The 26,342-nt window shown below is 53.9% G+C and overlaps 1 protein-coding gene across 1 annotated transcript in view; it reads left to right on the top strand.

Moving 5' to 3' along the window:
- Positions 1 to 26,342, top strand: part of Ep400 (E1A binding protein p400) — an 82,144-nt gene that overhangs the window by 7,377 nt on the left and 48,425 nt on the right. The window contains exons 3-12 of the mRNA XM_047562797.1: positions 2,421 to 3,795; positions 16,129 to 16,219; positions 17,347 to 17,454; positions 17,862 to 18,247; positions 20,098 to 20,388; positions 21,644 to 21,829; positions 23,269 to 23,409; positions 23,854 to 23,932; positions 24,621 to 24,670; positions 25,050 to 25,107. Of these exons, the coding sequence (XP_047418753.1) occupies positions 2,452 to 3,795; positions 16,129 to 16,219; positions 17,347 to 17,454; positions 17,862 to 18,247; positions 20,098 to 20,388; positions 21,644 to 21,829; positions 23,269 to 23,409; positions 23,854 to 23,932; positions 24,621 to 24,670; positions 25,050 to 25,107 (2,734 nt within the window). The 5' untranslated portion in view covers positions 2,421 to 2,451. The remainder of the gene's footprint in view (positions 1 to 2,420; positions 3,796 to 16,128; positions 16,220 to 17,346; positions 17,455 to 17,861; positions 18,248 to 20,097; positions 20,389 to 21,643; positions 21,830 to 23,268; positions 23,410 to 23,853; positions 23,933 to 24,620; positions 24,671 to 25,049; positions 25,108 to 26,342) is intronic.

The following is a 26,342-nucleotide window of genomic DNA, read 5'->3' on the forward strand; positions in this document are numbered from 1 at the left end:
AGCTAGCTAGCTTGCTTCCTTCCTTCCTTCCTTCCTTCCTTCCATCTGCCCTTTTTCTTACTGTTTCTCCTCAGTGTTCTCTTGTGGAGGACATTTCTACCTTCTGCTCCAGGATCTCTCACACACACACACACACACACACACACACACACGTGTGTGTGTGTGTGTGTGTGTGTGTGTATGTGTGCATCCCCTCCCCCGCCGCTCTCTCCCCCTCTTCCCCTTGTGCTCTATCACTCAGACACATCCCATCCCTTTTATTTTAAATTTCGAGACAGGTTCTCACTGGATTGCCTAGGCAGGCCTCAAACTTGAGATCGTCCTGCCTCAGCCTCCTGCGCTCTGGGGGTTACAGGCATACACCACTGCGTGGTCTCCTCAGCAGTTGTGTGGGAGCTGACGCAGGAGGACTTTGGCTTGTACACTGGTTTGACCTGCAGTCCTGGCAGCTGATCTGACAAGTGAGACATGGACGCTCTCCTCTGGTGATTGAGGGCCGTGCATCTTTCTCAGACTGCTGGGCAGCAGAGCAGGTGGACAGAACAGGAGCTGAGGGAATGGCCAACTCAGTTGGAAAAGGGCCTCCTGATCCAGAGAGTGCTGCTGGGTTCACACCTGTCCCCAGCCTGGTGGCTGCCTGGCCTGGAGGGCTCCGCTGGGGCAGGAGCAGTGCCTGCTTGGGGGACTGTGAGGGCCTGGGGTGCTGAGGCCTTGTATGACTTCCACCCAACTTAACTGCCGCTCTCAACAGTGCTTGCTCCTGCTGCAAAACCTGGCTGGTCATGTACCTGCTTCTGCCAGGCTCTTGAGCCCTGGCACAGCTGGGACTCAGCATGTTCTCATCGGTGCTGAAGGAGACGGTCTCTTTTATTTATTTATTTATTATTTTTCTATGCGTCTCTTATTTACTTTTTATTTTTTTGGTACTGGGAATTGAACCCAGGGATGCTTAATCACCCAGCCTTTTTATTTTGAAACAGTCTTGACTGAGTTGCTTGTGGCCTCACTTAGCTGCCCAGGCTGGCCTTGAACTGCAGTCCTCCTGCCTCAGCCTCCTGAGTCACTGGGATGACACATGTGCAACACAGTGCCCAGCAGTATCTTTGTTGTAAAGGACAATTTTTATTATTTTCACATCCAGAAATGCAGAAGAGTGCATTTAACTCTGTCTAGTAGCACCTTCTTCAGTCTGCCTTTTCCCTTTCCAGCCAGGCAGTGTGAGCCACAGATCCTGGTCCCAGGACATGCCTCCCAGGGAGGGCCCAGCTTGGCATTCCTGTCCTTGTCCTTGGTCCTGAGGCATCTTTATCTTCCTGGTTGCACAGTGTGAAGGTAGTTTTATTTCATTTTGTTTTTACCACTGAGCTACATCCCAGCCCTTTTTTATTTTTATTTTTGTTATTTATTTGTTTATTAATTGGGTACCAGGATTGGAACTGGGGCACTCCACCAACTGAGCCACATCCCCAGGCTTGCTTTGTATTTTATTTAGAGACAGGGTCTCACTGAGTTGCTTAACCATTGGAGGCTGACTTTGAACTTGCCATCCTTGTACCTCAGCCTTCCAAGCTGCTGGGATTACAGGCATGTCCACCTTTGTGCCTGGCTTATTTTTTGTTTTTTATTTTTATTTTGAGACAGAGTTTCCCAGAGTTGCTTAGGACCTCGCTAAGTTGCTGAGGCTGGGATTCAGGCATGTCCACCGTGCCTGGCAAAGGCAGTGGTGTTACCTGTCCTCTGGCCGCCTAGCCTGGCCTTCCCTGGTGATGCAGCATGCATGGCAGCCAGGAGGAGAGCTGGCTCTGCAGAGTTGTCGTGTGCAGCCACCACGGCCGGGCTTCTTGTCCTCACCACAGTGGTGACAGTCTCACACTTGCTCAGAGGGCTGGCACTCTCCCTGTGGGCCCTCCCTGCTCTGTGGCTGGTCTGTACTCTGGGACCAGCTTAGGCAGCTGGGGAGTTGCTTGGTGGTCCAGCCTGCGGAGCTGGTTGATGGCAGGAGACTTGAACTGCTGGGTGAGGAGAGTGCTCTGGCACTGCATCTAGTTGCAGTGGGACCATGTGACAAAGCAGTGAGGTTCCTTTGGCTCAGCGTGGTGTTCAGTGCCAGGAGTTCTTCAGCCTTTTCTCAAGTAGGGGATTTCTGCTTTCTTGGCCTCCTGCCGTGTTGGGACTGGGAGGGGGGCACCTTCTTCCCTCCCTCCTTTCTTCCCGCATCTTGGGCTTTTGGAGGAGTGAGGAGAGGGAGTTGTGGGCAGAGTCTCCTGGGACTCGTCTGGTGTGGCGTGTTTGACTCAGAGGCCAGTGGGAGCAGACCTGCAGGGCAGCCTCTTCAGTGCTGTTCAGTGACAGTCCTCCTCAGTGTTGTCACACAGTTCTGTTCTCTTTCCAGTAACTCAATTCTGATTTTGATTTTCTAGGGGACGTTACATTGGATGATAGAGAGAGGTGATGATGCACCATGGCAGCGGTCCTCAGAATGTCCAGCATCAGCTACAGAGGTCCAGGTCCTTTACTGGCAGTGAGGAGGAGCAGTCGGCCCACCCAAACCTGCCACCATCCCCTGCAGCACCCTTTGCTCCGTCGGCCAGCCCGTCTGCCCCCCAGTCCCCTGGCTACCAGATACAGCAGCTGATGAGCAGGAGTCCCGCGGCTGGGCAGAATGTGAACATCGCTCTGCAGAGCGTGGGCCCTGTTGTGGGAGGAAACCAGCAGATCACACTCGCCCCTCTGCCGCTACCCAATCCCACCTCTCCAGGGTTCCAGTTCAGCACACAGCAGAGGCGATTCGAGCATGGTTCTCCATCGTACATTCAGGTCGCGTCCCCCCTGTCCCAGCAGGTACAGACACAGAGCCCGACACAGCCCAGTGCCGGGCCTGGGCAGACCCTGCAGAGTGTGCGTGCGGGCGCCCCGGGCCCTGGGCTGGGCATGTGCAGCAGCAGCCCCACAGGAGGCTTCGTGGACGCCAGCGTGCTCGTGAGGCAGATCAGCTTGAGCCCATCCAGTGGAGGGCACTTTGTGTTTCAGGAGGCTCCAGGCCTCACCCAGATGGCCCAGGGGGCCCAGGTTCAGCTGCAACATGCGGGAGCACCCATTGCAGCTCGAGAGCGGAGACTGTCCCAGCCTCATGCACAGTCAGGAGGCACCATCCATCATCTGGGACCCCAGAGCCCTGCAGCTGCTGGAGGGGCCAGCCTGCAACCTCTGGCCAGCCCAGGCCACATCACCACGGCTAGCCTGCCACCCCAGATCAGCAGTATCATCCAGGGCCAGCTGATTCAGCAGCAGCAGGTGCTGCAGGGGCAACCGCTGAGTCGGCCTCTGGGATTTGAGCGGACTCCTGGCCTGCTGCTGCCCGGGGTTGGGGGGGCTCCCACATTCGGGATGACATCTCCACCACCCCCCACCAGCCCTTCCCGAACTGCCATGCCCCCCGGCCTTTCCAACCTGCCGCTCCCGTCTGCGGGGAGCTCAGCAGTGAAGAAGGCTCCCAAGAAGCTGGAGGAGATCCCACCAGCCTCCCCGGAGATGGCGCAGATGAGGAAGCGGTGCCTGGACTACCACTACAGAGAGATGGAGGCGCTGAGGGAGGCCTTCAGGGAGTGCTTGATCGAACTCTTCTTCTTGCAACATCTCCAGGGGAACATGATGGATTTCCTTGCTTTTAAGAAGAAGCATTATGCCCCGTTGCAGGCATATCTTAGACAGAACGATTTGGACATTGAGGAAGAGGAGGAGGAGGAGGAGGAGGAGGAGGAGGAGGAAGGAAAGTCTGAGGTCATCAATGATGAGGTAAGCAGTACTGGTCCCGTCTTCTCGGGGACCTGCACCAAGCAAGGTAGAGCATAACAAGTGAGTTGACGGGCGACCTTTGGGCCAGGGCCTTGGGAGAGTGTGGTTTCCTGAGGGTCTGAAGGAGGATGTGTGGGGCTCCCTTCCTGGAGAGGGGCTGCCCCGCAGTCTGCGTCCTCTCAGGGAGCAGGCCCATCCCAGGTGCAGGGCCGAGCCAGGCCAGCCCCACTTCTGCCCTGGCATGTGGTTCTGAGGTGGCGCTCTGCCGCAGCAGAGAACCTGCCAGCATGGCTTTTAAACAGGAGAGTTAAATCACCGGCTATAACTAGAAATCACTGGATATGTTCTTATGTTTTATGAGATCTCCATAATTAAAATACAGTTATTGTGGCAAAAACTATTAAGCCTTTTTTTCAGTTTCCATAGGTAGTCTTATTTTTGAGATCCTATTTTAAATGCACTTTTGCAAACACCTGTTGAGTGACATTTAAGATAGAGTCTTTTGTAGACAGTATACTTTTGGTCACCTGGAGCAGGTGCACAGTAAGCCCCATGCCACCGTGGTTCCCGAGGTCTCCCATGTCCCGAGCATCAGCTGGGAATTGTGCTGTAGCTCACTGTGCTTGTGCCTTTGTGTTGTGCAGCGTATCCTTTGTTGCGGGGCTCGTTCTGTTTTAAGATACTGCTAAAATAACGTAGGCCTCTGTCAGCCCTTCTGCAAAGAAACCAGCTTGTGGTGAGCCAGAGCTCGTCTCTTTGCCCACGTCCTCTGGCTCTTGGATGTGTCTGTGTGACTCTGCCGTCTGTGTCTTCTCTGGCACCCTTCCTGGGATGGACCGTTCTTGTTTTCCAGAAGGTCTACATTATTCCAAGGGCTTCACCTGTTGCCATGAGGCAGTGAAGTCCAGTTCTCTGTTTGTATGCCAATGTTGTCTGTAAGCCGGTCCCCTTCACTGTACGTGAGAGGTCAGCCCTCCACAGCCTGTTGCCGCCATGGACCTTTGCCTTGGGGCCACGTGTCGGTAACAGTGCTGTGTTGTGGCCGGCCAGAGAAGCCGCAGGAGTTCGTCATGAGTCTGTTGCCACTCCCACTTCAGAGTCTGGGGTTGGAGAATCTAGGATGTGTCGGTGACCTGGACTGGAGCTGCTGAGCATCAACGGTCACTGGGTGGTTATGTTGCACATCTCTCAGTCAGTTCAGTGTCCTTTACAGGATTTGATGCAAAAGCATTTTAAAACACCTGAATCAGCAAGCTGTCAGCAATGAAATTCTAACAAAATTCTGAGCAGTCTTAAAATTATCTTGCCTTTTTTTCTCAAAATATTTCTCTCAGGTAAAGGTTGTGACAGGCAAGGATGGGCAGACTGGGACTCCCGTTGCTATAGCAACCCAGCTTCCGCCAAATGTGTCTGCTGCTTTTTCATCCCAGCAGCAGCCGCCTCAGGTACTTTTCGATGATTCTAAATCGTAGTCTCATCCCAAACGTTTCCTTCATCCAGATATTTTAACTTCAATTTACTATTTGCTCTTTGGCATTTTTTTTTTCCAGAGCCCATTCCTTATTTTTTTAAAAGTAAAAACGCCTTCCTGCATACACAGCTGTAGATTACGCTGCATGAGTGAATGCCAGCCCAGACCTTGCTGCACTGCTCCCGTGCACTGCAGCCTGGTGGCAGCTCTTACGTGCATGTCCAATCTCAGTCCTGTTCGTGTGCCCAGGACCCCTGTGTGCTGTGTTTTCAATGTTCGTCCTTTCTTGTGTCTTTTACCTGTATTTTGAGAACAGTGCAAAACAGAACTAGAAAATGTCATAAGCAAATGATAATTTTGGTGTTTCCCTTAGCTAGAGGGATGCTGAGGTGAAGTCCCCTGAGATCACGGAGACCACGGGCTTCTAGGTGGAGTCAAGTGAATACCAGGAGTTCAACACACCAGTTCTAGTGCTTTTGGGATAAGTTGTGGGTCCTGAAGCTGTTTTGTCCTGGGTGATGCTTGTCTTCGTGTCCTTCTTACTTTTGATAGACTCTCAGATGCACATGATAGCTGCACTAGTCATACAGAAAGCTCCCCGATACCCCCCAGCTAGCCGGCCAGCAGCTTCCTGCTGCTTCTGCTTAGTTTTCATTCTCACGGGTGTGCAGCCGTTTCACAGCCTTTAGCCCTGATGCTCCAGTAGCCAGCAGGTAAGGATGCCGCCTCTCCCACACCACGCATGGTCAGCCAGGAGACGTCACAGTGGGCCAGTGCTGTCACGGATCCACAGCTCACACCCAGGTCCCGCCTCCTGTCCTCAGATGCCTTTCTGTCTTCCTCCGCTAGGACCCATCCTGGACCTCTCTGGGTGTTCAGTCTCCGGCCTCCCTAGTCTTTGTGGTTTGGGCTGGTCTTTCTGTCTTTTGTGACCGAGCTGTTTCTGAGGAGTACCAACCCTGTTTTGTGCAGTGTGCTGGGATACAGATGTGCACAGTGTTTCTGTGGGTCATGTCTGCTTATGTATTTGGTTTTTTTTGATGGTGCTGGAGTGGACCCCAGGGCCTCACACATGCCAGGCAAGCTCGAGCCAGGTGTGCTTGAGAGGAACCTCAGAGCAGTGTGGCGAGTCACCTCAGGGTGTCGCCTGTCCCATGACTGCGAGGTTGACTTTGAGTACTTGCTGGAGGTGGCGTGCACAAGGCATGTCCCATGTAAGTCATTGGTCTTTTCTTGTGTAAAGGGTGAGGAGCAGGGAGGATATTTGAGAAAGTGTAAGTAACTGTGACTCACTAACCTTCACCGCTGATTCCTGCCTGTTGCTGGGTCGTGTCTGCATCAGTTACTGCTATAGAATCCCCAGTTGACTTTGCATGTAGCAGTTGATGGCCACTGTAACAGGGAGCTGTTCTTTCCTCCATGTTTATGTCCATTCACACATGGGTGCTTATTTAAATCAGTACCATGATTCTGTTTATTTAAATTTACTCTATTTACATTCAGTAAAACACACTTTTTTGACCTCATCCTGTAAGTCTTGACAAATCCATGGAGTCTGCACCTTCAGTCGAGGGCTGAACATTTCCCATGACCTTTGTGACCAGGCCCCTCCCTACCCTGGCCCTGTCCTTCAGCTGCAGTTGGTGCCTGTGGCATCCTGGCTGTGCCTTGTGGCTGAATGGCACTCCTTGTGTGGACGTGCCCGTTTGCTTCCCTGTCACTTCGGGAGGGTGCTTCTATCTTAGGGATGCACTCTGTATATTTATCCTTTGTTGGGACAGGGTCTGTCCAAGTTGCCTGGGTGGCCTCGCCTGCACTGTCCTGCCTCAGCCTCCCTGGTCACTGGGATTATGGGTGCTAGGGGTTTGTGGGTAAAGCCGTGGGGGCATCCACACAGTTTTTAGAGTAAGCGTGGACTTCCTTTTCATCCGAGTGGACACCTTGCAGTCGGGCTGTGTGTTAAGTGTACCTTCAGCTTCACAGGGAACTGCCAGCATTTCCAGAGGAACTGTGCTGCCTGTATTCCCAACACAGGGTGCAAGGGGTACTGTCCTGTTCCTCCAGGGTGCTTGGACTTTTCTGTGTCAGTCACTCTGACAGGTCTGCAGTGGCTCTCCTGTGCCTCCAGGACTGCTGGTTTGGGCATCTTTTCCTGTGTCTTTTGCTGTTCATGTGTCTTCTTTGGTGAAGTATCTGTTCACAGCTCACAGATGTTTTCATTGAACTGTTTTATTGTTCTGTTTAAAAGTGCTTTATATAATATGGACGTTGAATTTTTGTCAGACATAAGATTTGCATTTTTTTTTTTCAACCTTGTGGTTTATTTTTTTCCTTCTCTTAAGAGTATCTTTTTGTAGAACAAATGTTTCAAATTCTGATGAAGTACATGCAGGGCATGGGGGGGGCCACACCTATAATCCCAGCAGCTTGGGAAACTGAGGCAGGAGGATCGCAAGTTCAAAGTCATCCTCACTAACTTAGTGAGGCCCTAAGCATCTTAGCAAGACCCAGTCTCCAAATAAATAGATGAGTGAATGAATGAATGAACGAATGAATTTTTAAAAAAGGATGGCTGGGGATGTGGCGTAGTGATTTAAGTGTCTGGACTCAATCTCTGGTAACAGAAACCAAAAAACTCCAGTGAAATACAGGTGGTCTTTTTTTTTTTTTAAACTGCTTATGCTTCTGATACTCTATCTGAGAACTCATGCTCAATCTAAGGTCATTAGGATCTTCTCTTCTTTTCTGGGGCGGTTATAGTCTTACTAATTTTGTCATTTGATCCATTTTTCCCCTTCCCCCCCTCCCTTCCTTTCATCCATTTTTTTCCCCTTTCTTTCCGCCCCCCCTTCTTTCCATCCTCCCTCCTCCCTTCCTTCCTTCCTTCCGTTACCCAGGGGTGCTTAACCACTGAGTCACATCCTTATCTCTTTTTATTTTTTATTTTGAGCCAGGGTCTCACTAGGTTGCTGAGGCTGGCCTTGAACTCAGGATGCTCCTGCCTCAGCCGCCTGTGCTGCTGGGTTCACAGGCACGGCCCCGTCGCTAGTTCTCTGGTCCATTTTGAGCCAGGGTCTGCATGATGACAGACACAGGCAGAGACTCACAGTGCGGTAGCTACACTGTGTCTTGAGAAGATGGCCCTGGTTGGTCAGGGTGGCTGTGCATCTGTGCCCAGAGCCATGTGGTTCTGTGTGCTGGCTCTGCCGGCCCTCCTGCCTCTGGCTGTGCTCTGCTGTCAGCGCCAACCATCCTGGTTGCTGTGGCTTCCTGTGGACCAGGTGGCTTGTGTTTTCCAGCTTTTCAAAATGGTTCCAGTGGTTCTTGTCGCTCTCCCTCTTCATGTCAACCTCAGAATTGGCACGCTGGCACCCACAGGACATTCTGCTGGGTTTTGGCGAACTGTCTTCCGGACCTTGAGTGTACAGATTGCTGCATTTGTTCAGGTCTTTGGCTCCTTCCATGTTTGATGACTTCAGCGTTCTACTCCTGTATGTAGATCTTGTTAGTTTTTTGTTGATCAGGTTTTTTGTGGTCTTATAAGTAGTACTTAAAATTAAAACACAATTTCCAACTGTTCCTTGCAAGTATATAGAAATACAATTAATTATTTGAATCTATGTTTTGCAGTCTTGTTAAACTCATTCATTAGTTTTAGAAAGGGCTTTTTAAATTCAGCTTCCATGGGATTCTCTGCATGGAGCCTGGTGTCTGCAGAGCCAGACTGACTTTCCTTCTGACCTGTGTGCATTCCAGTCCTTGTCCTTACTGTCTTGGAGGGCAAGGCTAGTGTGGTGCCAGGTGTGGATGGCGGGTATTGTCCTGGCTGGCTCTGTTCTTGGGGGTGCCCTGTCCTGCACCCTGTGTGGGTGGGAGCTGTGGATTTGTTGATGTCCTTTATCAGGTGAAGGGAATTACCTGTGTTCTGTGTTGAGTGCTTTGTATGTGTTTATGATGTGGTTTGTGAGTTTCTTCGTTATCTGTAAAAGTGGCAAATCACAAACCGAGGTGGACTCAAGACAGGGAGCCATGGGCCGTGGCGCAAGGTTTGCTGGGTCGCAGGTGCACACACGTGGGAATCTGCACAATGGTCACCAAGCTCTTCTTTTTGTAATTTAAAATATTTGTTTTCTTTTCCTGTTGGTACTTACTAGGCAGGTGCTCTGCCACTGAGCTACACCCCCAACCCTGAGATTTTTATTTGTTCATTTCAGATGGTTCTCACTTGGGCTTGAACTTGGAGTCCTGCCCCCTCAGCCACCAAGTAGCTCAGGCTATCAGTGCTGTCCTGTGCCCGGTCGTGACTTCCACTGCTGTGCTGCTTGCAGGCATCTCTGCCCAGCCTTCCAGTTTTCTCTGATGCTTGGTTTATCCATGCTTGACTCACTGGAGTCCTTTTAGCTCTGGTGTCTTGTGACCTGTCTGTCTCACTGGGGCACGATGCTTACGAATCTTCGTGCGTATCCCTTGATCCAGCTCTGAAGTCAGCCACTTGTCCAAGGAGTCTCGTTCCTTTTTGTGGAGAACCATTAATTTGATTCTGCCATTTACCTATCCACTATAATGAGTATGAAGATAAGTCTTAAATTGGAGATTGTTAGAAGGTTTGTTAGTGGGCATCCTTCCTGCTAATACTTGGAGGAACGCAGGGGTCAGAGCTTTGTAGCTTACATGGTGATGTTGTGTGAGAGCTGTGGCAGGGGGAAGCCCAGGAGGGCCTGCGCACGCACACTGCAGGTGCTGACCCACTCGCCAGAGCTCAGGTGGGGAGCCTGTGGCTATGGCTCTGTAGGAGTCCGGCTTGCTCCTGATGGAGGGTGCCTGGGCGAGGTGTTGGGAACACCGCCTCCCCTGGGAGGGGTGGGCAGTGAGCACCCCTTGACCTGGCAGCCTGTGCTGCAGGTGCTCCTGTGCTCACACAGACCACGGGCAGGACATTCCCAGCAGCATGGCTTGTGAGTGACCCTAACTGGACAACTGGAAGGTCCCCTGGCAGGAGAGTGAACCCGAGGCTGTGCAGTCCACACGGGTGTGCCCAGAGTGAGCAGTGAAGCTGAAGGGCGCGGCTGGGCCTGCGACAGTCGGGGACACAGAGGTGGGGCAAAACGCAGTGGCCACAGCGCTGCGAGCAGGTGTTCTTCCCGTTGGTCTTGAGGGTGCGTGGACAAGCGCGTGTGCACGTAGCCAGTGGCTTGGCACACATGCGGTGAGGGGATTTCCACGCCCACCTTGGTGCTGTGTGTGAGGCCCCTCCTCCTCAGCAGTCCAGGCGTGCAGTGCAGGGTGGTCAGCGAGCAGTCACTGTGCTGTGTCGTGGTCTCCAGAACCTGTTCCTTCATTTACTTTGAGGCAGGTCTTGCCTTGTTGCCAAGGCTGGCCCTGAACTCCTGGCTCAGGAGACCCTGCTGTGTCAGCCTCGCTGATGCCGGGTTCACAGGGGCCACGCTGGGCCTGAAGGTCTCCCCGCTGTGTGAGCAGCACCTCTGCACGCCATCCCCTGGCCCATCACTGGCCTTCCTAGGGTCTGAGTTGGGCTTTGTTCAGAGTTCCCGAGGAGGGGAGAGCAGTGGTGCTTGTGTTCTCTGGTCTGGCTCGTTCCTCCTGTCCATGTTGTCACCTGCAGGACTTCCTCTTGCACCTGGACACATGTGTGTACACAGCGTGTGCACCGTGCTTCCTTTGTCCTCAGTGTGGACTGTGGTGGTGCTGCAGGGCCCTGCCCCTGACGCCAACTGAGTTTTCTGGGGACGCAGGCTTGATCGCCGGTGGCTCAGATGAGTTTGCTTTCCGTGGTGGCGGCTTGCTTCACATTTCCACCAACAGTGTGCAGAGGTCTGCGGGGAGAAGCTGTCACGCTCTGGTGAGGAGCACCTTGGCAGGGAGGCAGGGGTGTGGAGCCTTTAGACTGCAGGTGGTAAGTACGTGGGGATTGCCTTCTTGCTCTTCTAAACTATACGCCAAGTGTTTTTCCACTTTCCCTCTCAGAAGTGTATGATGAGAGATTTCAAATATACAGAAAAATGGATTGTCTGGTGAAGTGATATTCCCCTGTTTAATTGTATGATTGATTTTACTGTGCCCTTAAAGCCACACATTTTTTTATTTTGTATGTATGATATATTTCATGATAAGCATTATTCAGAAGACCAAAAGAGAAACCAAGGAGTCTCCCTTGTGATTGTAGATTTTGAGGCAAATGCCAATGGATCTGAGGGACTATAGGAAAGTTGAAATGAAGAATGTGTCCTTCCTTTGGGGAAAAATCTCAGTATTAGTTATTTTTTATAGCTACACTGATGTGTACTGACCAGTGAAACTCAGAAATGAATCCAGACTTGTTGCCCTGTGTGTGAATCTGTGTCTGACAGGTCCTGGTGGCACCGTGGACGAAGCGTTGTGCGTGGAGAGCGCAGCCGGCTGTGCCCATCCAGGGACGCACCTGTGCAGAGCGCCTCTCAGTTGTCTTCCTGGTGGCCTGCGAGCCCGTCACCTGACATCGCCCCCCCACACCTGCGCCTGCGCCTGTTGTGTTCGGTGGTGGCAGTTCTTTGTTTAGCAGCTGCTGATGCTCCACTGCTTAGAGGAGCCGCTGTCCACTGAGCTGTTTTTCTAGGTCGGGTTCTGTCTGTCCTGTTAGGCAGAGGTCTTAGGAGGAGCTTTTGAGAATGAGGGCACCATGAGTACCCTGGGGTGCCCTGGTGTCCTTGTGTTTGGCCAAGCACAGCTAGCCCTGGGTGTGCTCCCAGCCTGGGCGCGGTACTGGGCGTTCGAGGAAGGCACGAGCGTAGTTCAGAAGAGTTTGCTGTTTGCAGCTGGTCTCTGTGCTCGCCTGTGCTGGTGGAATCCTGTAACCGGTGTTATACCCGTGGCGTGTGCTGCACTGTCCTGGGAGCCCTGGCAGTGCTGCTGAGCGTGGTCACTGCCTGAGAAGCCCCCTGGGACCCGCACCCCCACTCAGCCGTGAGGCTCTCTGTGGGGAGTGTGCTTCCGTGGCCTTAGTGATGGGGAAAACGGGGACCTTTTGTACTGTCTTACAGTCTTGTTCCTGTGTTTGTGTGCACAGCTTAAAGTTTTCAGGTCTAGACAGCGATGTCTGCTCTTGTTTCAGTGTACTTTTGGAAGAAGGCTTGGAGGCTGTTTCTGTTATGTGTTGCTCACGTCCGAGGCTGAACCCTGGGGCTTGGGCACCAGGTCCTTCATGTGAGTGTGCCCTCCTAAGGAGCTCGGAGAGACCGTCCTTCACAGTGTTGGCGCTCCAGACTTACAAAGGCACAGTCTGCTTGGTGTGCCATCTATTTTTAAAATCATTAATTTGATTGGACAGAGATTGGCTTCCAAGAACCGCCAGCCGCTGCTCGTCTTTGATTTCTTCACCCACAAGCCCAGTTGAGGTGCAGACGTAGACATCTGTTGGTCTCTTCTGTGGGCTGTCTGTGTTTCCTTCACCTCTTCTGTTTGTGGCATAGTTTCAGGCTCCCTGTAAAGGACATCAAGTCTGAGGGTGAATTCTATTTTGGTGCTGTCTTTTTTAAAAGAACACCCAGAATTAAATCCTGCCAGAGTATCCCTTTCCTCTGTAAGGATTTTCCTTGTTTTTAAAGAGTTCTAATAGTGGTTTTTAAAAATCAAGTTTTTTTTTTTACTATTATTTCTATTTAGCTTTTAATTTTTTACAGACTGCATTTTGATTCATTGTACACAAATGGGGCACATCATTTCGTTTCTGTGGTTGTGCACGATGCAGATTCATACCATTCGGTGTAATCATACGTGTACATGGGGTAAGGATGTCTGTCTCATTCCATTTTTCATACCCACCTCCCTCTCATTTTCTTCTACGCACTCTAAAGTTTTTTTTCTTTTTTTAAAGGTAGCAGTTTCATTACCAGTAACACATTCATGACGGCAGAGCACAAGGAAACTAAAGATCGTCCTGACGCCAGCATGGGCGTCTGCCACAGGCGGGTGCCAGGGAGCTCCCAGTGCCCCGCAGAGCAGAGCAGCAGTGGCACGCCTGTGTCCCCTGTCCACCTGTAGGGTTTTGGGCAAGCAGAGCTTTCTGATTTTCTTTGTTTTTGTGGTGCCAGGGATCGAACCCAGGGCCTTGAGCATGGGAATCATGTGCTCTACCTGTAAGCCACATCCTCAGCCCTCACCCAACCCGTTTTATGTTTTACTTTGAGACAGCGTCTTGCCAAGGTGCCCAGGCTGGCCTGGAGCTCACTGCTGCACTAGCTCTGCCTCTCGAGCTGTTGGGATCACAGGCGTGACCACCGGGCTGGCTGAGTGTCCTGGTCTTGTTGAGGTCCACTTTGCAGCTTCTTGGCACGGCTGTCCAGTCCTAGGCACCACTTGCTAGGAAGGCTTTGTGGCCCTCAGGTGGCTCTGGCGCTCCTGAGGACCCCTTGACGTGGCTGTCAGTTATGAGCCTCAGCCCAGCGTAAGCCTGGAAGTCAGACCGTCTCTTTTCTTTGAGATCTGCGATGGGCCTGGCCCACTGGCTGTCCTGTGCCCTCACGCTGTCCCTGAGCACATCCATGAGGTTTCGTTTCAGATGTGGCGTTTCCAGCTCTGCAGTCTTGGTCAGTTCCTGTGTCTCCATCTGGGCAGCTTCTTTGTCCTTTGCCAGGCGTATTTTCTTAGGTACTTGGCATGCCTACTAAAACTACTTTAAATGCCTGCCTGCTGATTGCTGATTCCAGATTGGGGGTCAGCTTGGGTGGAGGTCCTTCGATTGGTTTGTGCCTCAGGTTTCCGTACTTGTGGATTTGAGCAGCTTCGCATTAGATTTTGGAGAATTGTGAATGGCATGTAGGAACCTTGGGCTGTTACATTCTTCTGAAGAGGACGCATCCTTTCGCTTTGATACCTGGCTGACTTCCCTGAACAGAGACTGCAGGTCTGTCCTCCACGGCAGGGGTGCCTGAGGTCTCTGATTTGTATGTCAGCTTTGCTTGCCCCTGCATGTGGCTAAAGGCCAGCGGATCTCGAGTCAGACCTGGGCAGGGGTCATGGGGAGGAGGTGGGCTGCCTCTACTGCCGTCCTCCATTCTGCTGCCTGTTGTCCTTCATCTTGGAGTCTGTGCCTGACTTTGGGTGTGCGCTGTGCACAGGCCCGCTAGGGAAGCCTGGCCACGCTGCCCTGGGCCACCTGCCACCCTGCCTTGTTTCACATATCATGTACAGCTCAGTGTCCTAGGGATTGTGTTTGACTTTAGCAGGTACTGACCGTGACGGGATGAGGACCCTTTACCAACTTCTCTTATTAAAAAATAACTTAGGGGCTGGGGATGTGGCTCAGTGGTGGAGCGCTTGCCTAGCATGTGTGAGGCACTGGGTTCCATTCTCAGCACCACATAAAATAAATAATAAAGGTCCATTGATATCTAAAAAAAGACTTAAAAAAATAACAGACTGGGTGCAGTGGTTCATGCCTGTGATCCCAGGGACTTGAGAGGCTGAGGCAGGAGGATTGCAAGTTTGACGCTACCCTCGAACTGCAATTTAGTGAGACCCTGTCTCAAAATTTTGAAAAGGGCTAGGGATGTGACTTAGGGGTAAAGTGCCCCTGGGTTCAATCTGCAGTATCAAGAAAAGAAAAAAAAAACCCAAACCCCCTTGATTGTGTAAATAGTAGACATCCATTATGAAAAGTGTAGGAAAGTATACATGTGAAACTTAAACGTTGCCTGTGACCCTGCCCACAGAGAAGACGCTGGTCAGCGCTGTTTTCATCCCTCCCTTCCTTCCTCCTTGGGTGCCTGCCCTGCGCTCTGCCCCTCCATCTCCCTATCGCGAGTGGGTTGTGTGCCAGGGAGCACCTGGGGCTCTGGCGGCAGAGCATCTCTTTCTAGCTGCAGGGTCTTTGGCATGAGTGGTCCCCTCCTGCTGGACAGTGGCTCTGTGAGGGCTTCTAGCACTGGTGTCGAGGTGTCCTGATGGCATCCTTGGAGACTGGCTGGCATCTCACGACTGTGGAGCGGCGCCCCCATCGTGTCTGCTGTGGGGGCAGGAGGTCACCCAAGGGGATGGGCAGGTCAGGTCGCTGTCTTCTGCCATCTTGCCAGCAGCTTTAGGCTGCTGTGGAGTGGAGAGCAGGGGCCCTGCACAGGCTCAGCCTCCCATCATCCTTGCCCCCCAGAGTGCAGTGTCTTGGGCTCTCTTGGGGACACATGGAGGCTTAGTGACATGCACTATGGCATCTTTATGATGATTTCCCTGCCCCAGATCCTGTGTCTTCCCAGTCCTCGCTCTCCCCCCCAGCTTGCTGCAACCACCAATGTCTCTGCCTCCCTAGCTTCACCCTCTCTCAGCACATCACCTACAGGTGGCTGGAACCAGACTGGCCTCAGTATCACCATATTTGAACATGTAAACCACACACACACACACACACTCAGGTACCCACTGAGCAGGTGTGCACTGTTTGAAACTTCTCCTTGAAGATCTAAGGTAGCTGGTGGTTGCCCGGTCTTGTGGTTCTCCATCAGGGAGACTGCCCACCCTCCCCTCTCACTGTCAAGTGTCTGACGGGAGTCGGGCCAGCAGTGTGACTGACACCAAAGTTCCCAGGTTGGCCTGCTGTTGTGGTCTGACAGGCAATGCCAGTTAGTCTCCAGAGGACTGGATAGGCGTGATTTGAAATGCTGTTTAAAACCAGAATGGCGTATCTTGTACAGATCCTTTTTTCTCCAGAGGTAAGTCAGGACCTTGAGACGCTCACCACGTACATAGGTGTGTGTTCCCGATGTGTCTGAGGACACCGGGCAGAGGACCCTCTTGTTGGAAAGCAGGGAGCAGTGTTGGGGCTGCTGTGGCAGTTCTAGTCCACAGGTTGAGTCCCACTGTCCTGTGTCTTTCAGCAGCAGGCCCTGGCCGGGAGCTTGGGTGCTGGAGCAGGCGGGGCGATGGAGGTGGACCCCTTTAAGAGGCAGCCAGCAGTGCCACCCACAGGTATGTCCTGGCCCAGGCCATGTGGCTGGGCAGCACTCACTCCCGCAAGCGAGTGTCTCTCTGCTTTCGAAGTCATTCCTCGGTGTAACAAGATAGCCTCATGACAGTGTGCCCTGGTGGAAGCTTCGAACGGTCAGGTCAGCACACAGCTGAACGTGGTGCCCTCTGCTTTGAGGTCGTCTTTTTCTTCTGGGGTACTGGGAATTGAACCCAGGGGCACTTAACCCTGAGGCACCTCCCCAGCCCTTTTTATTTTTTATTTTGAAGCACAGTCTCCTCTGAATTGTTTAGGACCTTGCATTTAGCTGAGGCTGGCCTTGCACTTACGATCCTCCTGACCTCGGTCTCCTGGGCTGCTGGGATCGCAGGTGTGCACCACTGCACTTGGCAGAGGTTGTCATTTTTCATACTGTGGACGACTGAGTTTTGGTGGGTGTGGCTGGGGCCCTGTGGTCATCCTGCCCACTATGGTGTGGGCTCTCGCAGGCATGCCTCTGTGCACATGAGCACCATCTGCATGCGTGTCTTTCTGGAAACCTTCAGGTGTGCTTGTGTGCACACCATGTCCTGTGAAGATGACTGACCCCACTGGCCATCACTGCCAGTCACATGTCTGCAGCTCCTGGTGGCCATGCAGCACTGCATGCTGTGGCCACGCCCCACGCCCTTCCTCCTGGGCACGTCTCACAGCGTGTGTGGTGCTGCCCACTATCACACACTGGGCAGGGGCTCAGCGTCAGTCCCGAGTCTGTGAATACCTGGGCCACGCTGCTCCTCTCTTGGGCGTGGGCTCCTCTGGCTTGAGTGGGGCTGCCCAGTGTCCTTGGATGCCAGCACTCTGCTTTATGCTGCGGCTCCGCCTGTCCGTGCTTGACCTGTCATGCCATGCAGGCCCATCTGTCCTGCACAGCCTCGTGGCCCAGCGCTGCTTGGCTTTTGCCTTTTCATAAGCTTTCTCTTGATCAGCAAGTTCTTGATGAAAGTCAACCATACTTACCAGCCTGACCCCAGTGGTGTAGAAAGCCTCCCTGTTTGAAAGATCATTTAGCACTTGCGTATGTTTTTTTCTGATACTTCTCTGGTTTTATCCTTATATGAAATGGCACCTTTCTTGAAAATTATTCTAGAGCAGTCCAAGAGACCTCGACTTGAAGTGGGCCATCAAGGGGTGGTTTTCCAGCACCCAGGGGTGAATGCAGGTGTCCCTCTGCAGCAGCTAATGCCAACTGTCCAAGGTAAGTTGGTGGGAGACCTGTCCTCCTAGTTCAGGGGGCGTGCACTGCCTGAGGCCAGCCCCACTGGGCTGTGAGGTGAGGAAGTGTCCAGCAGAGGGTCTGCGGTGGGAGCCTGGCCCCTCCCTGAGGCTGTGCTCCACGGTGCTCACTCCCGTTGGCCTGTGGTCACCTGAGTTGTGGTGGCTGGCTGTTAACTTGCAGAGGCTGAGCACCCTGCTTTCCTTCTGTGCATGCGTCCTGCTTGTGTGTGGCGGTTTCAAGGGAGCCCCTGCTTTCCTTCTGTGCATGCATCCTGCTTGTGTGGTGGTTTCAGGGGAGCCTCAGGCCCATCGACGCACTCAGCTGCGACTTGCTGGTGGGAGGCGAAGGCTCTGAAATCAGTTCTGTGGGGTCTTTCTGTTTTGCAGGAGGGATGCCCCCCACCCCCCAGGCCGCACAGCTCACTGGACAGAAGCAGAACCAGCAGCAGTACGACCCCTCAACCGGGCCTCCTGTGCAGAACGCTGCCAGCTTGCACACCCCGCCGCCACAGCTGCCTGCGAGGCTGCCCCCAGCCAGCGTCCCTGCCTCTGCCCTACCCTCTACGCTACAGTTCTCCCAGCAGCCACAGGTGCTGGAGGCTCAGACACAGCCCCAGGGCCCGCCGAAGACTCAGCAGCTCAGCATCTCTGTCCCCGCCCCCCAGCCCAGCCAGCCCCCAGTTCCTCCTGCACAGGCCTCCCAGCCAGCCCTGCACGTTCCGATGCCTGGAAAGGCGCAGATGCAGACTGCTCAGCTTCCGTCCCAGCCGCAGGTAGTCTGTGGTCATGTGCAGTTTTATTGGTTGGGGTGGAAGAAGAGAAGCCACATTGGTAGCATTGGCTTGAGTTTGTGCTTGACAGGGTGGTGCATACCTACATTTGTGCAGTTTGGGTAGCAGCTCTACTGTCCCTCTGTCACAGTGGGTTAATTCAGTAGTTACAACATGGTCTTATTAGGCTCCATAATGATGATCGTTATTAAAATGACGTAAAGCTACTGTTATTGACAGACTCAGTATAGGAAGCTTCCACCTGTTGACCCCAAGGGTATGTGTCTATTGTCCTTGATCTGCCCTTGGACTCTCAGGTCTTTCTTGGAGATCTAGGGTGGCCCAGGTTATGTGGCTGACCAACCCCATCTGAGGGCAAGCTTGTGCCTCCTTCCTGGGTGCTTCCCTGCTCTGAGTGCCGTACTCCACAGGTGCGTGTGGCTGTCACTGCCTGCCTGGCTCCACGTGCTGTCCTCCTCCCTGACCAGTGTCAGTAGGGGTGTGCCTGGGGTGTTTCAGGTGCCCGGCTCTGGTTCCAAGGGTGCGCTCTCAGTGTGGCAGCCCCAGCCTCGCCTGTCTCTTTGTTGGCACCAGGGTGCGAGAGAACCTGCTGAGGAGGACCTCCCTTTCTGCCCTCCTCGTTAGCCAGGGCGTTTCCAGGGCTGGAGGTCAGTTCTTCGTGGTCTGTGGTAATAGAGTGGAACCACACTCAGCGACAGCGCCCCCTCGCATGCCCCTCTGCGGCAGGGTGGCAGGCCCGTGACAGGGACGGGGCATTGGCATGAGTTTGTTTTCTTCGCCCTGTGGCCCTGTGAAGCAGTCTTGTCGCCCTGTCACTGGCGGAGGGGCTGAGTGGCTGGGCTGCGGGGGCTGTGGCGGGCGTAGCCGTGTGGACCTCTCCCCAGCACAGCTGAGCTCTGCCAGACTGCCGCTTTCTTGAGATTTCCGTGGAAAGGATTCCTTCTCTCCTGGAACCACACCCTGGCTGAGAGCAGCACGTGGCTTTCTTAGGGCCATCTCACTGTGTGTGTGGTTGAAGGGCTCAGCTGAGAAAGGACCTTAAGAAGCTCTGCAGAAACCCACGGCTAGTGGCTGGGCTGGCATTGGCCAGCTTGCTTTTAAAGGGCCAGCTGGTTGGTGTCTTGGCTTTGTTGGCCGTGTAGTCCCCGCCAGTCAATCAGCTCTGCTGCTGAAGTGCAGACACTGCCACAGGCGGTGTAAGGGTGCACTGACGTGGCTGCGTCCCAGTAAAGCTCTATTTCCCCAAGCATGTAGTGAAGCCGTGGCTTCCCGCCGGGGCCAGGGAGTCTCTTGGGTCCATACTGCAAAGGCCATTACTTGCTCTGGAGAGCTGTCCCCCCTCATCCTGACTGTGCAGACTTCCTGTCCACCTATCCTCGGTCCTTTCCTTGGGCACCTCCCCCTTGGCAGGGCTCCTGGGGTCGATACATACAGCCTCTGGGCAGTGCAGCAGTCTTTCTGCCAGAGTTGCACGTGGCGTTAGCATTGCCCTTCAGAAGGAAAATGGTGTGAGGTGAGATGTGGCATTTTGTAATGAGGGAAAAGCCTGCACAGTTAGAAGTCTTAAAAGTAATTACAAAGTAGAGGCAAAAGAGCTGGAAGAGGCAGAAGCAAACAGCAGAGTGGAAAGCTCTGTGAGCCTGAAGGTGCTGGAGGCTGCTCCGGAGGCACTCTGCAGGTCCTTGAGGCGGCACTGGAGCGTGCCCATCTGGCAGGACTGTGGCTTGTGACAAGCTATGCGCTGGCCTCTGCTGGCCTGGGCTCTGGTGTGGGGTTCTGGCCTGTCTGGAGGCCTTGTCTTGACCCTGCCTTCCTTGTCCTCTGCCTGCTAGACGGTGGCTTCGACCAGGCCCCCCCTGGATGCGTCCCAGCCCTGTCAGCGGTCTCTGCCCACTTCTTCCTCTTCGCTGGCACCGGTGAGTGGTGCAGGCCCAGGGCCCTCGCCTGCGCGGTCCTCGCCAGTGAGCAGACCCTCCTCAGCAAGCAGCAAGGCACTGTCTCCAGTCACATCCCGCTCTCCAGGGGCTGTGGCATCCGCACCCCCCAAACCACAGAGCCCTGCTCAGAATGCAGCTGCATCTCAGGACAGCGCCCAGGACAAGCTTGCAGAGCAGATCACCCTGGTGAGTAGTCAGGCAGGATGAGGCACAATTCCTGCTCGCATGCTGGCTTGTCTGCACTTTCCTCCCTGAGACCCAGGCTGACCTGACTTCTGGGCTCCAGGGCTCCTTCTACCACAGCCTGGAGAGCAGCTGGACCACAGGATGGCTACCGGGCCCTACCTGTACTGTGGCTTGAGGCGCATACTTGGTTTTCATTTTTAAGGATGTGGTAGTTAAAGCTAAGCATGTGGTGGTAAGGACAGTGGCTCGTGGCTGTGGTCATTAGAAACCAGGGTGAGAGCCAGTGGGGTGACTTCTGGTGGAGGCAGGCTCACAGAGGGTCCTGTTCCTTGTGATACAGCAACAGCCCCTGGCTGCTTGGCTGACAGCCATGGCTGAGGGTGAGTGCAGGGCCACAGCCTCAACCTCAGCCAGGGACTGACCAGGTCCTGCAGTCCTGGTCTGCAGCCTGTCCTCAAGCAGCACTGCCCGGCACTTAGCACTGGATTTTTCTGTCTGTCTTCTGACTATGCTGAGGATTGAATCCAGGGCGCGGGGCTTCACACATGCTGAGCACAACACAACCTACTGCTGGCAATACCCCCAACCCTAGTTATTGTTCTTTTTCTTGTTTTAATTTTTGGTGCTGGGAATTGCATCTGGTCCTTGCACAGTGCTAATGCAAGCACTGCACCCCCGAGCCACACCCTAGCCCTGGTACTATTCTCTTTGGATGACTGTGCGCCTGTTCAGCCTCACTAGGGAAGTAAATGAAGCGTGCATGGTAGTAGACAGGGTGACCTGAGCTCAGCAATCCCCACTACCTCGCCCTTCAGTGGTGATCCGTAGGCCAGTCTTGCTCCAAGGCGTCTCCCTGTTCCTGACTACTGAAGCAAGTTCAGGGGCCATAATGTTTTCCTCGTTAACACGTTAGTATGAGCACTGAGTCTTTCGTGGGGCTTCTTTGCAGCTGGGATGGAGCCCAGGTCTGGCACAGCAGGCAGCACTCCAGCCCTGGGCTCTCGCCCTCCCAGGGTTAGTGCTGCTTAGAGATGGTGGGGCTGTGCACCAGCCTCCTGAGGCTCTGTGCTCTCCTGGAGCTACTGTGATCTGTGTCCAAGGCCCATCTTAGACTCTAGCCTCCTGGAGCTTCTGTCTCTTAAGTATCTGAGCCTTTCACATAGTAGGGTTTCAAGTATTTGGGGTCTGAGTTAATGGAACACATTTAGTAATTACATGCCCACCCCTTGCTTCCCCTGTACTGCACCCCTTACAGGAAAACCATATCCATCAGCGAATAGCAGATTTAAGGAAAGAAGGCTTGTGGTCCCTGAGACGGCTGCCGAAACTGCAGGAGGCCCCACGCCCCAAATCTCACTGGGACTATCTCCTGGAAGAGATGCAATGGATGGCCACAGACTTTGCCCAGGAGCGGAGGTGGAAGTTGGCTGCTGCCAAGAAGGTGGGTCTATTGCCGGTCACAGACCTTCAGTCCAGGGGCTGCCTTGGACCAGCTCTCTGAAGGCTCTTGCTCATCTTGTCTGGGAGAAGTGCTTTGCTCTTGTGGCAGGGTCATTGGGATGGCACCCTCAGCTTCCACAGGGCTGTCAGAACAGGCTTGTCTTCTGCCACAGTTCTGGTGTGGGGCTTGGGTTTCTTTTCTTCTGGCTTTGCCTGGTAATTGAAATTAGGGTGCCTCCAGCACCTCAGGTCCTACTGATGCCCAGGGCTGATTAGGGAGCAGAGGGGCTGAGAGCCCAGAGTGGCAGGCATTGGTCGATGGGTGGCCAGGTACTTCTCAGCCTCCAAACCTACCCTGCCCCCACGTGATGCTGCCTGGCCTTTTGGTCCAGTGTCCTCTCTAGTTTGCACAACAGCCTGTCAGTTCTTGGGAGACTCAGGAGGTGTGGCTGCTGGGTGTGGAAGAGTGGAGCAGGTGACCGCTCTCTGGGACACGCGGGCTGTGCTCATGGTGTGCACAGCTGGGCCTGCTCTCCTGTGTCGTCGTGGATCACTCTCTTCTCAGCTGGATGTGGCCCTCTTGCCCTCCCCTACTGAGAGCTTGAGCTTTGCCCCCTGCTCTGTGCATGGCCCATCTGGGTTAGAAGGGCAAGGCTGCTACCAGAGGGGATAGTGGGGCTCTGAGAATCAAGGGCCTTAAGTCTGATCCATGGGTGTTTCAGAAAAAGCCCAGATGTCCTGTGAGTACTGTTTGTTTGTGTGGAAAATGGTCCTGGCACGGACAGGGTGAGGGACTGGACATGTGGGTGTGGGGGTGGGTGTTGGCTGGACAGTGTGTGGATGCCGGTGCCTTGAGTGTGCACCCCTCACTGCCCGGGGGTGCAGCTGGTGGGGCAGCAACTTCTGGAACTCAGCTGGACCGTGCAGCATGGCAGCCCTGACCTGGCAGTGACTGGTGCATTCCTGCTGGAAGGTGCTCTGCAGCCCATCAGGAGTGATTACCAGGCACTGTGGCCATGCCCATGGTCCCCAGGGACTGTGGGTGAAGGTGGGGTGGCCAGCCCCAGGCCAGCCTCAGCAACTTAGCAAGTCTCAAAAAGTAAAAAGGGCTGGGCATGTGACTCCTGGGTTCAATCCCTGGTACCAAAAAACAAGGAAAAGTGTGCTTCTGCCTTGTGTGTGGTGAGGGAAGGCCTGGTCCTGTGCAGAGGAAGGAGGACCGCAGCACAGCCGTCCTGTGGGAGGAAGCCACGTATGTTCAGCAAAACAGCACTTCCCAGGGAAGCCAGGCAGAATCGGTGGGGTTTTGCTTATACCAGTGTCTCTCACTGAACCCTGGAAGTGTAGATTGTCTTAGCAGGTTTTCTTAAAAATGTAAATATTCCTTTGTTCCTAGCATGACGTGAGCAGAAGTAAAGCTCTCAAACCTTTATTTGCCAGCTCGTCAGGACTGTGGCACGCCATCACGAGGAAAAGAAGCTCCGGGAGCAAAGAGGGAAGAAGGAAGAGCAGGACAGGCTGCGGCGCATCGCTGCTTCGGCTGCGCGGGAGATCGAGTACTTCTGGTCCAACATCGGACAGGCACGTGCTGGGACCCTGGTGTGCCTGGAGGTGCAGGGTCTGAGCCCCAGGCCCGTGGCCCCCATGCTGTGGTTGGCCCGTTGGGCCTAGTGGACCCCTTCCTGCTTCTGTGTTGGTCTCGACCCAGGAACCCAGGACTGGCTGAGAGCATCCAGGGGCCCTCCTGGTGGTTGCATGTGCCACTGGAGGCAGCTTGCCTCCAGAGTGGCTGCTTACACGCACTCCTCTCCCTGAGGATGTTTCCTCTTACCACCAGTAGAATTTGGGCAGGATAGAGCTAGATACAAAAAGTGGAAAAGCATCAAACTGAATTTTTTATAAAGTAACGTGAAATGAGACTGGATAACTGCTTTTATTTATGTGTGTAAGTCTTTCATATTTTATATATAGAACTTCTATAAGTCATATCCTTAATAACTGTCTTGCTTATTTCTTTGTATTTAGGTTGTGGAAATAAAACTGCAAGTAGAATTAGAAGAAAGGAGGAAAAAGGCCTTAAGCCTGCAGAAGATTTCCAGGAGAGGTACGGTGCTGCGGAGCAGCCTTCCTGGGCTGGAGCGGAGCTGGTGGCAGTGGCTTGCCCAGCATGTGTGCCCGGTTCACCCCAGTACCAGGGGAGCCCGGTGTGCTTCTCCTGCTGTATTTCAGTCTCATCCTCTGTCTGCCAGGCAGCTTTGGGGGGTCGTGGCCTCCTGCAGAGCTGCCAGGGTTGGTTGGGACCACTTCTGCAGGTCTGGTCTTCCTGATTGTTACATTGTTCTTTGTGTAGCCGGTTCTTTGTGAGCCTGTACCCCCAGGTTGGTTGGCTGCAGACACTCAGAATCAAGGTCCCACACCTGTTGCTGCGGTCAGTCCCTGTTGTGGACTCATGGAGCCAGGCTGTGCCTCTGCATTGTCTTTCCTGCAGACATTTCTGCAGTAACTGCCCCAAGTACTGGGCAGCTTGGCACATGACAGAACCTGGTGCAGGCTGTACTCACCGTCTCCTCTGGCACTTGGCGGACCCTGGGGGTGGGCACTTGCTTCTCTTTACTAGGGAGGAAGCTGAGTCCCAGAGGTGACCACTGCCAAAGTCACAGACCTCTGAGGGTCTATCTGAGGGTCACGAAGAAGGAGGAGCAGAGCTCACACAGCAGAGCCGCCCTGGCCAAGCGAGGAGCTGATCTCTCCACAGCTTTGGCGGAAGCTAACCACACCTCTTGTCTCCTCAGGGAAGGAATCAAGACCTAAGGGATGTGACACATTGCCTGAACATTTTCTGGTAGGTTCAGGTTTGTTACTGCACTGCGTACGAAGGAATGAAAGGGAAGTCAAGAGAAAGCCGTGTTCTAGTGTTTCCATTGGGAAGAATTTATAGGTCAAGAACATTATTCCCTGGATTCTAAAAATGAGCCTGTTTTGAAAAGGAACTGGCACTTGTAGCCCTAGCCTCACAACTCAGGAGTTCACTTGGCCATTTGGGAGACACAGCTGAACGCAACTGGTGGGAACTGCACCCACACTTTTCGTCCGCCAGGGCCTCTACTGTGGTCCGGGGCTGAGGACGGCCCAGCCGTCCTGTGGGCACATGAGAAGAGGCGCGTCCGCCTGCTTCCCCTCTGTGGTCTGGAGCCCTGGGTTTGTGATGTGTTCTGTTTCAGGACTCGGGAGTACCTGGAAGGAAAAGGAAAGCCAGCACCTCCTTGACGGATGACGAAGGTCTGTCCCTGGCCCTCGGTGCTGCCCCGCCTGTGGACTGGTGGGAAGTCCAGCCTCCACGCTCACCCAGGCGCCTCCTGGTGTGCGCGAGTGTGTTCTGGAGCCCATAGTTGTGACTGGTGGGAAGTCCAGCCTCCATGCTCACCCAGCGCCTCCTGGTGTGCGGGAGTGTGTTCTGGAGCCCACAGTTGTGGTATCTGACTGTGTGAGGTTTGGCAACCCTTGTGCATTGGGAGGGACTTGGGACCACTTGCTCAGATGGCATAATCTGAGTGCCTGTCTTGGAGGGACCCTGGTGTGCCGGGGTTGACATGCCGGGTGTGGTCGGGTGCGCTCGCTGCCTTCAGTCCGGTGGTGCAACTGCCGGGTCCAGCCCGTTGGAGGCACTCCTGCAGCCTTCGGATGTCAGCTCCTGATGCAGCGTGAGACAGCTGTAGCCACCAGGTGTGAGCCAGCTGGGCAGCCTGGGGCATCCGCCTCTGACCTGTTTGCAGGTCCTGCAGACAGGGCAGGAGCAGGCAGGAACGGGGTGTTTGAAGAAGCCTGTCTGAGCTTGTGATGGTGCTGTGCTAGGTGAGCCTGTGGCTTCAGTGGCAGTGTGGGCTGATTGGTGTGTGAGCATCTCCAGATTTTGAAGTTTGATGCTTTGGTGTGTATGGATTCCTTTTTGGAATCAGCAGGGAGAGTTTGGCCATATTGATGACACAGCAACTGTGAGTTAGGATCACGTTCTGCTGCAAATGACAGAAGCAGGTGACAGTGGCTTGGATGAGCTGGGGGCTGGGTGCATGCCCAGTGCTGGCTGCTCAGGAGTGTTCTCAGTCCCTGCTCCCCATCAGTGAACCTTTCAATCCCACTCCCTGTCCTAGGGCCAGGCCTCTCCAGCTGTCCACTAGGTGGGCGGCTCCTGTAGCTCTTCGCTGAGGGCAACCTTGGTGAATGGTTGAGAACGGAGGTGACTGGACGGGGAGAGATGGCAGATTGTGCATTTTGCTCATAGGAGAGGCAGGATGTGCGTGAGCGCCCCCTGGAGGAGCCTTCTGGGACACTGCTGGGGGAGTGAGGGTGCAGCTCCCTGGCCAGGCCCAGGTGGAGTGGGGTCCCATGGTGGAGGACTTTGCTGCTGGGATGTTGCTGGCTCTCATCCGCCAGAATAAGAGAGGTGCTGGCTTGGGGTGGAGTCTGAGGGTGGAGCTGGTCTGAGCTGGTGGCATCAGGGCACAGGAGAACTGGGA

This window comes from Sciurus carolinensis, chromosome 8 (genome assembly GCF_902686445.1).
Source record: "Sciurus carolinensis chromosome 8, mSciCar1.2, whole genome shotgun sequence".
Taxonomy (NCBI): Eukaryota; Metazoa; Chordata; class Mammalia; order Rodentia; family Sciuridae; genus Sciurus; species Sciurus carolinensis.